The sequence below is a fragment of the Grampus griseus genome (assembly GCF_964374135.1).
Source record: "Grampus griseus genome assembly, chromosome: 3".
NCBI classification, from domain to species: Eukaryota; Metazoa; Chordata; class Mammalia; order Artiodactyla; family Delphinidae; genus Grampus; species Grampus griseus.
This window is the reverse complement of record NC_139019.1, coordinates 146,214,759-146,230,987: the sequence shown is the minus strand read 5'-3', so window position 1 is coordinate 146,230,987 and position 16,229 is coordinate 146,214,759. Positions and strand designations below refer to the sequence as shown.

The following is a 16,229-nucleotide window of genomic DNA, read 5'->3' as shown; positions in this document are numbered from 1 at the left end:
AAAAAGTATGGAGCGGAGTTTCCCATGTGACCTTGGGCCCATGGTTTGTTCCACCTCAGGTTCTTCCCCAGTAAAACAGTGGAGCAGAGCCTCCAGCCTGACTACACCCCAGGGTGGTTGTTAGGATACAGTGAGCAAATGGGAAGAAAAGTACCAAAATCAATATGGAGATGGGAAATGGATGGGGGCATATAATTCCTGTTTAGGTCCTCAGCAGGGAAGGAAGGAGACCTGGCAAATTTCTTCCTGGGAACGAATGAATCAGAGCCCAATGTCATTTCTCCCGCTGGAGCTGATGCTGGGGGCGGTCTCCTCTCCACATCCCAAGTGTCCTCATGCTCGCCTTCACCACCAAGGATTTGACCACATCCCTAGCCCCTCGTGGAGAAGCCTTTGCTTAGCATCTCTCATCAAAATTCCCTGTATCCCTGGAGGTTTAGCTCATGTCCGACCACACTCTCCAGGAAGCCACCTCTGGCTACGCCAGCACGTATCTCTCCCGTCTCCTTTCCCTGAACACGGCCTCTCACGTAGACAATTTGCACCCACCTCCTCACCAGCCTCCTGCTTCTACTCTTTCCCCCTGATAGTCCATCTTCCACCAAACCCAATCACCTTGTGCAACCCTCCCCTCCAAACTCTCCAGGGCTTCCCATCGCATTTAGATAAATGTCCCCACCAGGGCCTCAGGGCCCTGCAAGATGAGCCCCCGGACTTCCCTGGTGGTGCAGTGGTTGAGAGTCCGCCTGCCGATGCAGGGGACACGGGTTCATGCCCCGGTCCGGGAAGATCCCACATGCCACGGAGCGGCTGGGCCCGTGAGCCATGGCCGCTGAGCCTGCGCGTCTAGAGCCTGTGCTCCTCAATGGGAGAGGCCACAACAGTGAGAGGCCCGCGTACCACAAAAAAAAAAAAAAAAAAAGATGAGCCCCCAACTGCTTTCCACCTTCATCTTTTACCACTCCCTCCCCACCAGTTACACTGGCTGTCTTATTAGGGCTCTGAGCATTCCAAACACAAAATACACACATGCCTCAGGGCCTTTGCACTTGCTCTTCCCTCTGCTTCAGTGCTCTTTCCCAGATTTTTGCACTCTGGCTCCTCTAATTCATTCTGCTCACATGTCACGTCCTGAGACAGGACTTCCTTGACTGCTTCTCTGAGGCAGCCCCCACTTCTGTCACTCCTCATCTCTCTACCATGCTTTGATTTTCTTTCTAGCATTGATCAAACTCACATAACATCTATTTATCTAGTTTTTGTCTGTCTCCCCCACTTGTTTTCTGCTATATCTCCAGCACACGGCATAGTAGGAACTCAAACATTTGTCAAAGGTATGAATGAACAAGTGAACATTGAAAAGATGTGGAGTCTGTCATCCCATTCAGCATTGAATTAGGTTTTCCTACTCCCTGATAATTGTATGCCTGTCCCAGCCCATCTTAACCAGAAAGCTGAACAATTCTTGAAGTCCAGACAGCATTCTGCGTTTGTTCTAGGCACGCTAGGCTTGCAGGACCCCGTTCCCACAAGAGCATGACCCCACTCAGCCCATGATGGGGCTCTTGGAATTGGGGCTGCCCAAGCATCTGTCTCAGCCCTCAGCTGTGAGCTCTCCAGGGTGGGGACCATGTTTTCCTCATTGCTACACCCCATGCCCAGGCCAGGGTCTCTGTTCCCCCACTGACCTGCACATGTCCTCCAATCCCAGCCTGGGCTCCACAGACACTTCACCTGGACCACATTATTGAACTTTCACTATCATCCTCAGGGTGGAAACATTAGGCCACATTACAGATGAGGAAACGGAGGCTCCGAAGCTGAACCAACAAGGTCACAGAGCAGGCAATGGCAGAGTTAGCCCCAGGCCATGTGGCCCCAAAGTGTTGCTTTCAGCTCCACCTCAGTGGGCCCCGCCTGTCTCACCGGTACAGTGGTGAGCAGGATCCGGGTTCAAAATCCAGTCCTGAGCATACATCCAGAGAAGGCCATAATTCGAAGTGACACTTGCACCCCAGCATTCACTGCAGCACTATCTACAACAGCCAGGACATGGAAGCAACCTAAATGTCCATCGACAGAGGAATGAATAAAGAAGATGTGGTTCATATATACACAATGGACTATCACTCAGCCATAAAAAAGAATGAAATAATACCATTTGCAGCAACATGGATGGACCTGGAGACTGTCATACCGAGTGAAATAAGTCAGACAGAGAAAGACAAATATCATGTGATATCACTTATATGTGGAATCTAAAAAAACGGTACAGAGGAACTTGTTTACAAAAGATAAATAGAGTCACAGATATAGAAAACAAACTTATGGTTACCAGGGGGGAAAGGGGTGGGGGGATAAATTGGGAGACCAGGATTGACATATACACACCACTATATATAAAATAGATACCTAATAAGGACCTACTGTATAGCACAGGGAACTCTTCTCAATACTCTGTAATGACCTATATGGGAAAATAATCTAAAAAAGGGTGGATATATGTGTATGTATAAGTGATACACTTTGCTGTACAGCAGAAATTAATGCAACATTGTAAATCAACTATACTCTTAAAAAACACAAAAAACCCCAGGGTTAGCCACTCCCTAGCTAAGGGTCCCCAGGCAACTTACTGAGAGTGGTGACAATGGCACCCACCTTGTGGGTTGCTGTGAATATTAAACATATAGTCTTAGAACAGTTGCCTGGTACAGATTTAAGCGCTCAGCAGACACAAATAACTGCTGAGAGGATACGAGGGAGCCCTTTAAGAGGCTCTTGGTGAAGCCCTGCTAACAGAAGCCTCCCCAGGACACAAGTGGATCACACGCTCACGTCCTTTGAGACGACGAACTTCTGCCGCTCAGATTACGGTTTGGGAAGATGTTATTGCTTTTGATCATCCCGACAACCCTAGGACGTGGGAATGCTTATCACCCCCATTTAACAGATGTAGAAACTAAGGCTCAGGAAAGTTAAGTCAGTTGCTTTGAGCTGCACAGCCCAGTGGTGCAGGGCCTGGCCGCTGGTGCACCCAGAGTGCACACTCTTCACTTCCACTACCCTAAACGGCCAGCCCGTTCACAGCCCAATCTCACACCTGGGACTTGCCTCATTTCACATCCTAATGCTTAGGGAGGATAGAGCTCCAGTGCCCCCTGAGGCCCACACCTGGTGGGCATGTGTCCTGAAGAACCCCCGCCCGTGGCCCTCAACCTTCCTGGAAGGACTTCCCGAGGTGGCCTGGCCCTGTCCCCTCCCCCAAGGCCAGGCCTCCGGCCTCCCTCCCTGTCCTCCAGATCTCCTCCTGCTCACAGGAGACCTTATTGACCAGAGGTCAAACCAATCTCCTCACCCCAGGTCCCCTAGGGGAACTGCCCTGCCCCAGAAGCCAGCCTCCCATTAATGATTTTCTCCCTGGCCCACTGGACAGAGGCAGCATGGGTGACCCAGGGTCAGCAGGGGCTCTCCAGCGGCCCTTCCCCGGATGCGGGGGAACAATCCATCTTGCCCAGCTTCCACCATTTAAGCCGTACTCTGTGGCCACATCAATCCCGAGGGCGGTAACGGGGCGGCATCGGACATGGAAACAGAGTCCGTCCTTTTGAAAAGGCAGGAAGACCCCTGGGCTTCCTGCGCAAGGCCTCTGGGGGGCTCCAGGTCTTTGCACAGCCCCTCTGCCCGGATGACACCTGCCCTCGGGTACCTCCTCTGGAAGTATTTCCTGCCCTCCGGCCTCAGGCTGGCTTACAGCCTCTGGACACTACTGTAATGGCTTACTGTCCCCAGAGTCCAGTTTCCCTGGCTCATCCCTGAACCTCCAGCTCTGCCCCCAGAAGGCACCTGGCAAATGTCTGCTAAATCACTGTGGCTAGGATGAGGAAAACCTGGCAGCCAAAATCAGCCCCATCACTTACTACCCAGATGAGCAAGTGTCCCAGAGAGGGTTTTTAAAGCCATCAATTACTAAGCTTTCCTCTGTTCCAGGCACTCTGCTAAGAAGCCCTCAAGACATGGTACCTCGTCAAATTCCTTAAGCACCCGTGGAGGTAGGCACCAGTTAGAGTCCATCTCACAGACTGGACCTCTGAGGCACCTCTCCGGGGCCACAGAGCTCCAGGGCCTGCCTGCAGAGCTCATGCAGAGCGGGGCCACTCAGGAACATCCTCTCGCTCCTCCTTTCCTGCTACTCGGCCTCACCGCCCAAGAGGGGGCCTGTCTTCCAGGACTTCCTAGAACAGTCAGAGCTGCTCTCTAAACCCATTCAGGTGCATAATCATCAGGGGCACTGAAAAGCTGCAGTGTGACAAAAATCAAAATGCTGCGGCTCTCGCAAGGCGAGCAGGGCTAGCACAGACAGGGTGTCTCCTGGGGCAGAGCAAGGTGCCTTACCAAAGGCTCTCCTTCCCCCACCCCATACTCACGGATTATCTTTGAGGTCGAGATAGCTTTTCCCGCAGCAGGGTAGCCTACAGTGGGGTCCCCCTGCAGCCTGGCTGAGACCCCTGTTACCCCCCAGGGCGACCCACCCCTTCTCTGAGGGGCTTGTGCTCTGGTGGAAATATTCACTCCCCGATCCGGGAATTGCACAGGGGCTGCAACCCGAGATCCCAGCACGGACGCGGTGCTTAGTGGGACAGAGCCCGCCACCTTCCGCCTGCAGTCTCAGGCTCTAGTGCACGAGCTGAGGGGTTTTCCTGCTCCCAAATCTGCCTGGCTCCCCACTACCCATTGCACAGCGCCCGCATGTAGTCCTTTACCATCCAGCCCCCGCCTAGCTTCCAAGCCTCCTCTCTTAGGCACCTCGGGGGGAAACTACCATGGGGTGAAAAGAGGTTGGGGTGAGCCCCACTCCAACCCCAGGGCCAGCTTACAGACGTCAACCCAGGTTCCCCCTCCCGCCAGGGAATCCGATAACCACAGTTGCTCCCTCTGACCGAAGGTTTCAACCTCACCCATCCACTCCTGGCTCTGAAGTCATGTCTGAAGCGGCTCCCTATTTCTTCCTGGGCTCGCCTCACACCAACATCTGCCACATCACACATCACCTAATACACACGTTACATCAGCACACCCACACCACACACGTTCAACAATAGCACTCACTGACCTCGGGTGTGACCTGGCTCCACCCCAAAATCACCAACTTACTTGATCTCTTTAACCCTCAGTTTTCTCATCAGCAGAATGAGATTGCTTACAATTATTTACCTCAGAAAAACATAAGTAAGGAGAGTCACCTTTTTTTTTCTTTTTTCTTATTTTCTAAACAGTCACTACTTATGGAGCATGTTCTCCATACTAAGAAGTACTTTAACTTATCTTACGTCATCCCCAGAGCAGCCCTATGAGTTGGTACGGTTATCATCCCCATTTTACAGATGAGGAAACTGAGGCTCAGAGAGGTTACATTGCTTGTCCAAAGGCACAAAATTGGTGCAAAAAAGAATCAAGGTTTGAATCCAGTCCAGCCTAGAACCTCCGCTCCCCGTCTCTTCACCCTCTCCTGCTCTATTCTCCTTTCTCTCTGTCACCCACCTCCTTTCTCCCATTCAGGAAAGCAATTGGCTCCAGCCACAAGCCATATGTGGGGCAGGGACTGAGGTGGAGGATTAAACATGAAAGGACTGAGGCCTTGAGCTCACCCCCTACCCGAGAGAGAAGGAAGGGGTCAGACTGCCCCTCCCGCCCAGGTACCCATCCTCGAGGCCTCAGAGAATCCACGCCCCTGTCTCCAGGCAGCCTGCCCAGAAAGGGAGGGTCTCCCTGGTCCCAGGAGAGGCAGCCCACAGACTTGCGGCCACATTCCACCACTGCCTGCCTCCCCCTCCAGAAGCAGCACTGGGGCCAGCCATGCCAAGGGCTTTCGGAGCTTCTCCAAATTCTGGATTCAAACCTGAGACCTGCACCCCGTTCCAGGAGTGGCCCCTTGTAGAGTCAGCACCCCCTCCAGCCTGAGATGCAGCTCCCAAACTCTTCCTCAAGAGGAAGCCTGGACTCAGGCCCAGGAGTTGATGCCAGTCATAGCGCTCCGGGGGTTATTATCGTCGTTGAGCATGAAACTAACGCCGGCTCCCACTTCGTGGGCGTTCGCTCAGTGCCAGGGTCCAAGCTAAGCACTTTCCAGGCACTGTCTCCTCGCTCCTCGCAGGACCTGGGCAGGTCAGAACGGTTACCATCCCCATGATAAAGGGAGACACAGAGAGGCTAAGGGATTTGCCTCAGTTGTACAGAAACGGATGCAGCCAGGAACTGAACCCACCTCTGGCTCTGGAGTCCATCAATTTCCCCTCGCTGACACCCCTGGACAGAAAGCGGAGGAGGGAGGCTGGGCCCACCCCTGAACTGGAGCTTGGTTCACTCAGACTGATGTCTCCAGCCACCCTTTAGCCCCAGGTTTCTCCCCTCTCTCCTGTCACACTCCCCACATCCATCCCAGCCAGGACACAGTGATGATCCAAAGGGCCCTTCCCTACCCCCAACCTGTCCATTAAGCTCCTGGGGCTGTCAATGTATTGATTGGCAGGGCTGAGCCGCCAGCACGGGAGGGGGGTGCTGCCACCCAAGGCGCTGACCGGGAGCTCCTCTTCCCCATACATCAGCCTGCTCTGTACAGATTGTCAATATGGGTGCCGCGGCCCGTCAACCCTGCAGCCAGCCTGAGGCGGCGCGGCGGGGGGGACTCCTAAAGACCCATGCTCCCTTCTTTCCTCCTTTTCTCCTTCCTTCCAATCTCTCTCCCTTGAAGCCCCTGGGTGGGGAGAGGGGTCGTGCATGTCAAAGAGGTAATAAACAAGCCCTTTATTCTGGCATTCGATGCCCACCACGGCCTTTTATATCACCCCCATTCCTGAACTTGATGCGACAGCCATTCCAAACAGCTTGGAGTCCCCTGAGCAAGGTATTCCCTGCTCCGTGTAGAAATGGTCCATGTGCCTGCAAAGGCTTTTTCGCACACACACACACACGCACGCACGCACACACACACGCACGCACGCACGCACACAGAGAGAGACACTCAAAGAGTCTTCTTCACCCAGCTCATTCCTATTTCAAGATTCAAATGGCGCACCTTCCCAGGCGAGATCCTCCTGCCCTGAGTCTGGTTTCAGGGCCCTTCGTCAGAACACCCTCTGCACCCTTGGGCCCCTGCCCCCTGCACAGATCCCTCAGATCTCTCTCAAATCCCTGCGGGCTGGGACAGGTCCTGAGCACCCCGTGCCCCACACCTGGTACAGGGTTGGGGGGCTCCATACAGATGCCCGGCCCTCAGAGAAGCTGTTCTCCCCACCCCTCCACTTGCTGATATTCATGCTGCATGCCAGGTCCGTGCCAGGTGCCACAGGGCCCGTGGGATGGGCCAGGCCTCCTTTGACTTCCAGGAACCAGGAGCTGGCGGACAAGCAGGCCTCTAGGCACCCCAAAGTCAAATGTATAACTGCAGCTCACATTGACTCAGCACTTATAATGAGCCATGTGCTGGGCCAAGTGCTTCCCCCAAGTGACCACAGTTCACCCGCTGTAGCAACCTCAGGAGGGAGGGTCCATCCTGATGCCTATATTAAAGATGAACCACAGAGAAGCTGAGAATTCACTCAATCATGCAGCTACCAAGTGGCCGAGGTGGGGTATGACCCAGGTGGGTTGTGTCCAGAGCCTGAGCCCCTCTACATCCCTGTGAGCCCCAGCAGAGAACGCACTGGGTCACAGAGCAATGACAAAGGGCTAAGAGGTTCCAAGGCAGAGGTGGGATGGGGAGCTGCCAAAGCACCTGCCATCTCTTCACAGGGATCACGGAGGAAAAAAGCTGAAGCCTTAGATGTCTTCTTCATCCCGCTCAAACCCCAGTCCGGGGCCAGCCATGTTTGCTGGTTGTTAATGAGGAGCAGCGCCATAATTGAATGCCTACTGCATACCAGGTCCGAGACATGGTTTCAATTAATCCTCCCCACAGGCCCTAGGAATGGTATTAGTATTCCTATTTCTCAACTGACGAGGAGGTAGAGACTCAGAGAGGTTAAGGGTCTTTCCCACGGGCACACAGCCTGTGAGTGGTGCAATGAGGATAAAATTCAGACCTAAATCCAAGACCTATGGTCAGACTAGAGGGGGCCTGATGTCACCGATGCAAGCAGCACAGCCTTCCTAGCGTTCTTCAGCACGCTGCAGCATGTTAACACACACACAGGGCATACAATTGATCGAGCAATTACTATTACTCGATTACTTACTGAGGGTCAGCCGCAGCGCTAGCTACTCTGTGTGCATTATCCTATTCAGTCCTCACCATAACCCTTGAGAAGTAGGTACCTTTCGTTACCCCATTATACGGATGGGGAAAACCAAGGTGCAGAGGGTGGAAGGTTAAGAAATTTGCTGAACAGTTGCTCAGCAGCACAGATAGGATTCAGACCAAGGTCTTTCCTATGCCAAAGCCCACACATTCAAGCAACACAGAAGCCGCCTAGCTCACTTCACTGATACCCAGGTGGAGAAACTAAGGCACACAATGAGCCAGCGACAGAGCCAGGACTCCATCCCAGGCATCCTGAGAGTCCTTCCGCCCTGTGGCCTATGGGGGGCTTGTCTTTGGCCCCATCCTGGGCACAGCAGCATTTTAAATGGGCCTGAGGCCTTATGCGGTTTAGATGTCAGAACAAACAAAACCCAGTCATCTTCCAGGCCCTACCAGCAAGACTGACTAAAGCCCGAGGGGCCCGCTTACGCACTGATGTTCCAGAACAAATCTCTACTGTCAGACCCAAGGTGCCAACAGCGGGCCTCAGCCCTTCCGGAGGCCCAGTGGCTCTCCTCCAGCCTGGGCCACACTGACAGGGCCCTTGGCGTTGCCCTTCCCTAAGTGCTCAGACATGGGTCCTTGTGAGTAGGGGGGAGACCCAACCCAGCACAAAATATGGGGCACACAGATGTTCATCAGACGATCCCGGCCCTCAGAAGGGAAACAACACCTTCCCTCTCCCCAGTCACCAGGAGGTGGCAGTGCCATGGGCGAGGGGAGCTTAATCCACTGACAGAGGGGTGGAAACAAGGGAGTCCTCCCAGAACAAGAGACGCAGGGACTAGGTCTTGAAAGGCAGACAAGATTTCAGAGCCCTGGGTCCTGCACTCTCCCCTGCTCCACACCCTTAGTAAGTAGGAGCTGTTTTGTTGGTTGTTTTCTTCCCATTTTATGCGTGCAGAAGCTGAGACCCAGGGAGGTTAAGTAACTTGTCCAGGGTCACACAGCAAAGACAAGGCAGAGCGACTCTTTGAACCAGCCTGGCAGATTCCAGAGCCTTTAAAGCGCTGTTTAATAAGCCTGGGTCCTAGAGTGGGCAAGCTAGAGTTGAATCCCACTCTGCCTCTCTCGCCTGCTGTGCAAACAAAGGCAGATTGCTTTATGTCTCTGAGCCTCACTTTCTTCATCGGTAGAATTCCCTAATTCCAGGCTGGTTGTGAGGCACAGCCTAGATGCTGTGAGAAAGCGTCAGCCACGGAACGAGCCCACAATACCCGGCGGCATCTACCAGTATAGTTGTTACCCTGATGGGCCTACACCCTGATTTCCCACATCAACAACCTCCCTGCTCCAGGACGAGGTCAGAACCAAAAGATCCTACCGAGGACAGAAAATCTTCTTCCTGTCCCCAGCCATCTCCCTTTGGGGGTCCAATGTGCCCTCCCAGCCACCCAGGGCTACGAGGAGGCAACGCTGTGGCCCTGACACGCTGCCCAGAGCCTGCTGGACACTGGCTGCACCAACCACAAGAAATGTTCCAAATCCACCTCCTTGCCTCAGAGCAGGTGACACTCCTGGGCTGCGGGAAGGCTGGCAGGGTGCCCCCATCTCCCTCCATGCTGGGAAAGAAGCTGGAAGGAGACTGCGGAATCCCCCAGGCCCTGCTACCCCCCCAAAAACCAAACCCACCTCTGGCTCTGAAACCCTTTTAGATCAGAACATTCCAGGAAGATCAGGGCTTGCAGACACCAAGTCAGATGCCCTCCACCACAGAGACGCCCACCTGGCCTCTGATCATCCCCTGATAAGGGATCCTATCAGGGGGATCCAACCGGATCTCTCACTAAGGGCCCCTAGCATGCCTCTTGAGACTCCATTTCCCTATCAGTATCCCTTCTGAACAACTGCAGTGTTTCTGAAAAAGTCTGCCTGGTGTGCTGGAAGGGATACAGGGTCTCGATTTCACAGTCTTGGGTCTTAGCCATGGCCTTGAAAAATCCTCTCCCCGCCCTGTGCCTCAGTTTCTCCATCTGTGAGGTAGGAATATGATAATATTCCTCCTACTCCAGTGTCCCTCGTAGAATGGCAGAAAGGATGAAAGGAACTTCCTGATGCAAGAGCCACTTGGAAATTCATATAAGTAGCACCTTCTCACCAAACGCAGGTCACTTCTCCCCAGCCTTGGTTTCCCCCCTCCCGCCCCACCCCCTCCCCTGCCCCCACCCCCATCAGGCTGGAGGATGCTCTCTACCTCTCAACACTTCACAGCGTGGGACAGGAGGGGTGGGGTTGAAGGAACTCCTGTTTATCTGGCACTCTCCCTCTCTAGACTGGGAGCTCCTTGAGGCCAGGAACGGATTAGTCATGTTCCAGGGGCAGCAAGAAGCAGGCTCCCAGCGAGTATTTGATGAACAGATTAAAAGTACAATCCAATAGGACAGCGTCCCACCCTCTTCGAGTCCCAGAGGACTCTGTCTCTGGCTTCCCCATCCTAGCAAGCTCGAAGAGAGGTTCTACACCCCACTGAAGAGGCCAGGCATGGGGGTGGTTAGCCTTAGAGAAGGCATGGAAGGAAACTTCCAAACTTGAGCAAGTGCGGTGAGAGAGGAAGCAGCGCTGTGGGAGGGAGGGACCGAGGGGCCAGTGGAAGGCCCCCCTGCCCTGGCCCGCCTCACGCCCGGCCTGTCTGGGGAAGGCCAGGACCTAGCCGAGCCTGGCGGCAGGAACAATGTCAGGCAGGTGCCGGCCGAGCTGCGTGAAAGGCCCAGCCCGGTGTCATTGTCAGCGCTCAGCCAAGTGCAGAAAAGCAATTTACTGGTCACGCCGCTTGCTCCCCTTGGAAATTTTTAAAATTCTTCCGATTTGAGCTATCCACGGTGTCCCAAGTCGTGTGGAGAAGGGATTTTATTAAATTCCCAGCTTCCCGCTCCCAGGGTTGCTGGCAGGGGAGGGCGGGGCTCACCACATTGTCGGGGGGTGAGGGGGGGGCAGTGCGGGCAGTGTCTGGCATTGCCTGTGTTCACAGAGATGTGGCTGGGGGCAAGGGGCCCATTTGGGGTTTGGTGGCTGATGATGGATGGAAAGAGAGGAGGAGCCCAGAAACTCTGTTGCTAGGACTGGACCAGTTCCCCAAAACATGGAGGCGGGGGAAGGAAGGGCATAGGTGTATAGAGTTCCCAGCAGAGCAACGTGCTCCTGGGGGATGAGAATTCGCAAAACCTCTTCCACGCCTATCATATACCATTCATCCTCGGGGCCACCCATGTCACAAATGATGAAGCTAAGTCTCGCAGAGGTCTACATATAGGGAAAGATGGAGCTGGGGTTCAGGTGCAGTCCACAGGATGGCAAAGCCCTGAGCCCTTCCCACGGTGCAGGGAGCCTCCCCTGGGCCCTGCTCACCAAGGGTGCTCTCATTACCACCCTCCAAATGCACCCTGTCCAGGAAGCAGCTGCTCTCCCGGTGTCGGCCCATCACCTCAGTGGGGAGCAGACTCCAGACTCCCGCAACTAGCACAAGGGTCCCACCTCTCATCTTTACCTCTAACTAACACTCCACCTTGTCCCTCGAGCATAAAGGAGGATGTGAGCCTGCCAACTTTGTCTATAACTCCCTAGGGTAGTGTTGCTTTATCTTTCAGCAATCATGGGTATTTTCAAAAATCTGTGGGGAGCTGAGAACCGTCTCCCATACGCTGCGTATATGGGCACCGTTTTGCACAGTGTTTCAGGGACCACCCCTCCCCCATAATCCCATCCTTAGATATCCTAAGGGTACATGGATCATGGGTTAAAAACATCAGTCAGTCCTAAGGCAGTTTGCAACGGGAAAGGCTGCAAAGGAAGGGGGAGGTGGGGCGGGGGGGAGAGGAGGCTCCCTCACCTGCTTGAAGGCGTAACCCCAATGGACCTAACCCAGACGGCCCACCCAGCTTTCCCCTCCCCGCCCCTCCCTGCCACAGGCTGGCTCTAGCTCTGGCCAGGACTTGGAGGTGGGATGCAGAGTCCAGGTTCCCTCCCTCACATTCCCCCCCACCCAGAACACAAAGACCACACAGCAGCCCCTCCTGGGCCCCACTTCAAGGACCAAGAGGCAGCAGGCAATAAGAGGCCTGGGCCACAAAGTCTGAAACCGTCTCTCTACTTTATGCCCATTTCATCGTCCCCGGCCCCAGGCTCAGCGCTCAGGAAAAGAGCTGTCCCCCAGGTCAGACAGGCAGTCCCCCGGGGTGACCCTGGGGCCTGCCCTCTGCTTGGGGACTCAGCTGCAAACCAAGCAGGCTACGCCTGGCACTGGCCTCTCTCTCTGACACCAGCCATTCCCCACCCTGCCCCCTGCAACCACACAGGGTCACATCTGCTTTGGCAAACGGCCAGCCTTAAGTTACTGACTCCAGTTGTATTGATTCAAGGAGTCACCAGGGACCCCAGCCTGGCCAACAGAAGGAAAGAACCCATCAGTCTGTCCATCCATCCTTCCAGCCCCCAGTCCCAACTAGTTGCCCTCACCTCAATGTCCATCCCGATGGTAACAGCTCTCTCTTAGGAGTGGGAGGGGAGATAAGCAGTCCCACCACCACCGCAGCCGCCCTCCGCAAGAGACCCGTGAGTCTCAACAGCGCTCAGCACACACACCTGGGAGAACCCCCACTTTGCCTGCTCGGTGCTCTCCCTGGGCACCTCGGGAATCCAGAAAGCTAAGGCCCAAGCATCCTCTGGAACCCTGTGAGGACACCTGCCTTCAACCCAGAGGGGGAAGGGGCTCTTTTGGCCCATAATCTCTTTGGGCCCCAGCCCAGCTCCTCCTAGGGCGCCTCCGTCAGAGCACTAGGTGGCGGAGGGCTAGGGCAGCTGGTACTTCCTATTCCCTTTCCCTTTGCGCCCCCCCTCCAAGCTGAGGCAGCCTGGTCTGGTTCTAATCGGGGCTGAAGTCAGCTCCCTCAGTCCCTCTTCTCTTTCCCTCCCCCCGCCCCCCAACCCTTTTCCTTCATTTCCACGGCTTTGGAAGCCCCAGTGTTCCAACTGTCTGCGTGCCAAGACCTTCCCGAGTCTGAAAGCTGCTGAAGTAACAGATCAGATTTTAGCAAGTGCTTTCCAGGCTGAGCGCCAAGCCCTCTTCTGATTCAGGAGAGCGAGCGAGCGGGGAGCTAGGCGGGGAACCAGCTGAGGGCTGCACTACCTTGGGCAAGGGTGTGCGTTGCGGAGCGCGGCCCGTTCCGGAGCCGCCTCGCAGGCAGTGGTCCCTCGGCCCAGGCGCCCCGCTCTGCTCGCTCTCACCCCAGTCTCCCCTCCTAGCACAACATCTCTCTCTCTCCCTCTCTGTCTTTCTCTCAATGCTGCAAACGCCTTTGAAACCACAGAGTAATTTACAACTGAAGCTTTCTCCCTGGACTCCAAATCCACTCGGTTGAAAGGAGCCTTTTTGTTTGGAAGAGCGAACGGAGATGTTAAGGGACGGTTGGCAGAGAAAATCCCTACGTCCTGACTCCTCACCGGCTACGGGCCGGGCGGGGAAGCGGGGTGGGGGGGAAGGGGGGGGCTTGGAGCCGGGCACATTGTAGCGGCTGAGGCCGCCGGCTCAGAGCATCTTCTCCCAGCCGAAGCCGACAGGGGCCGTGGCAGCCCGCGCCAGCCTGAGTCCCGCAACAGAGCCCCTTGCCCTTGGCCGGTCCCCCGCCCGCGCTGGGCGCATTTGGAGCCACCCTTCCGCGCCCTGGGAACAGGTGCACTGGGCTCGGCGCCCAGGAGGGGTGGGGCACAGGGAGGGGGCGCGGCCCGGGGGAGGGGGGGTAGACACGTACCGGGAGACAGGGGCTGGTGGGGGGGGAGGTCAGAGTCAGAAGCCCACGTACCTGTACCTGGAAGCACAGCAGCAGGAAGTGTAAACACCTGCGGGAGAGAGAGATGGAGAGGCAGTCAGTTGGACTGGAGGGAGGGAACCCGCGTATAGACAGACAGATACGCAGTCGGAAAGTCAGAAGAACGGCCGGGCGGGTAGACAGAGCCACAGGCACACGGACAGACGTCCAGGCAGGGTGGGCAGCCCCGCACGCGGGCGCTTACAGGCAAGTGCAGGCGGAGGGCGCTGAATACATCGCTGGGCGGGGGGGGAGGCGGCGGCTCCTAGCCCAGCCTGCACATGTCCCCTTCGCGCGGCCGGGACCGGGCGCCTCCGCCGCCGCCGCCGCCGCCGCCGCCGCTGCTGCTGCTCCCTCCTCGCCGGCTGCTGCTGCTGCAGACTCTGCTGCTCCGGGGCGCTCCGCGGCGCGCCCTGCGGCATCAGCGCCCCGCGCGGCTCCTCCCGAGCGCTGCGCCCTCCGGGCTGGAGCGGGGGCTGCGGGGCGGCCGCCGCTGTGCAGGAGGCACCGGCCGGTGCGAGAAAGCTTGCTCACTGCCGGCCGGCCGTCCGGCCGTCCGGGCGTCTGCGGGAGGCTGGCTGCCCTGCTTACTCCGGGGTCAGCATGCGTGGCGGGGCTGGAAGCTGGGGCGCGCTCTCCAGGCGAGGCGCGGGGCTGCGCGGGGCCAGGGGTCAGCGCTCCGGGGCCGGGGCGCGCGGCTGCAGCACGAACGCGTCACGGCCGCTCCGTCTGAGCGCCCGCCGGCTCATGTCTCCTCCTCCGCGTCTCTCCGGCCGTGCGCATCGCCACCTCCCACCACTGGCGGCGGCCGGGGCGTTTTCTACGCGCGGGCGGCGAGGGGGCGGGGGGCCGGGGGCGGGCCCGGGCCCGAGCCGGCACAATGAGGATGCGGGGCCCGGGGGCTCCCCCCTCGGGGCGCGGCCGGACGGGCGCTCAGCTAGCCTGGGTGCGCCGCGCCCACATCAAAGGCGGCCCTGCCTGCTTGCCTGCCTGCCGCAGCCTCTCCACTGCCTCCTCCTCCTTCTCCTGGCGGCTCCGGGCTGGAGGGAGGCGCTCAGACTCTCGGCGACGGGACCGGCAGCTCCGAAGGGGCAGAGCCAGCTAGGCTGGAGCTGGTGAGCGCTCGAAGCCGTCGGAATTCTGCGCCTGGGCGCAATGACCCCGCGCCACGGCGCAAACGCTGCCAGAACTGGACAGGCTGCGGTCCCCAAGAACGCAGTTAGGTGCGGAACGTCCTTGCTCGCCCACATTCGCTACTCGCACTCACACCCACCAGCGCTTGAGTGGGGAGCAGGGAAGGGGCGGGTCAGGCCCAGCCCTCGGGGCGGCTCCACTTAAGGGGGTCGCTTTTACCCGCTCTGTGAGTTCACGCAGGATCGTGGCATGTCCCAGGCGCCCTCTCGGACGGCTGGCCACCCTATGTGAGCCCCCTTTCAATCTCCGTCCCTGCCGTTGAGGGGAGGGGATCTCGAGGGCGTCTCTTAAGCCCCCCACCCACCCCCACCGCTCCCCTTCCAGGGCTCCCGGGTCGGTTCCCGAGATCCCAGCTGGGCTCTCCGGTAGGTGAGCCAGCTTTGGAAACGCACGGCTGCCACCTAGCGTCCCCAAGGCTTCACTGCAGCCCAGCCCGGTCAGGCTATACAGGCCCGGGAGGAGCCAGCAGGACTATGGTCAGCGACCACTCTAGGCCCTTTGCCGGCCTCCAGGCTGAGATTTGCCACTCTTTGCACACTAAGCAGTTTGACTCTTTTAACCAGGTCCCTTCTAAGGGCATCTCTTCTAACCCCCTCCGCCCCTTCAGAGGAATCACTCCTGTCCTTGCCACCAACCTCAAAATGTAGGTGTTCTTGTCACACGTTAACTGTCTCACACTGTCTAGACCTCCAGACAGCTAGGCTCTGCTTTGGCCTGATGCTAAGGGTTTGTCATAGAGGGAAAGAAACTGAACAAGCTCAAAAAGCAAAACTCAGGAATCCGGACTATTTGGTTAAAAACTTCCTGTGTCACTGGCTATGGCTGATATCCCCATTTCACGTATAGTGAAACTGAGGTAGACACTGTCAAACAGTGCTACTTCCTAGTCATGGAATATGAACTATCAGCAATTGTTCCGATTATCAGGCTTCCCT

At 56.7% G+C, this 16,229-nt stretch overlaps 1 protein-coding gene across 1 annotated transcript in view; it reads right to left on the bottom strand.

The window, feature by feature from the left end:
- The window catches only part of FGF18 (fibroblast growth factor 18), a 34,310-nt gene extending 19,907 nt beyond the window's left edge, over window positions 1–14,403 (bottom strand). The window contains exons 1-2 of the mRNA XM_082651283.1: window positions 14,306–14,403; window positions 14,095–14,131 (exon numbers count right to left, since the gene is read on the bottom strand). Of these exons, the coding sequence (XP_082507409.1) occupies window positions 14,095–14,131; window positions 14,306–14,337 (69 nt within the window). The 5' untranslated portion in view covers window positions 14,338–14,403. The remainder of the gene's footprint in view (window positions 1–14,094; window positions 14,132–14,305) is intronic.
- Between the last annotated feature and the right edge of the window lie 1,826 nt (window positions 14,404–16,229).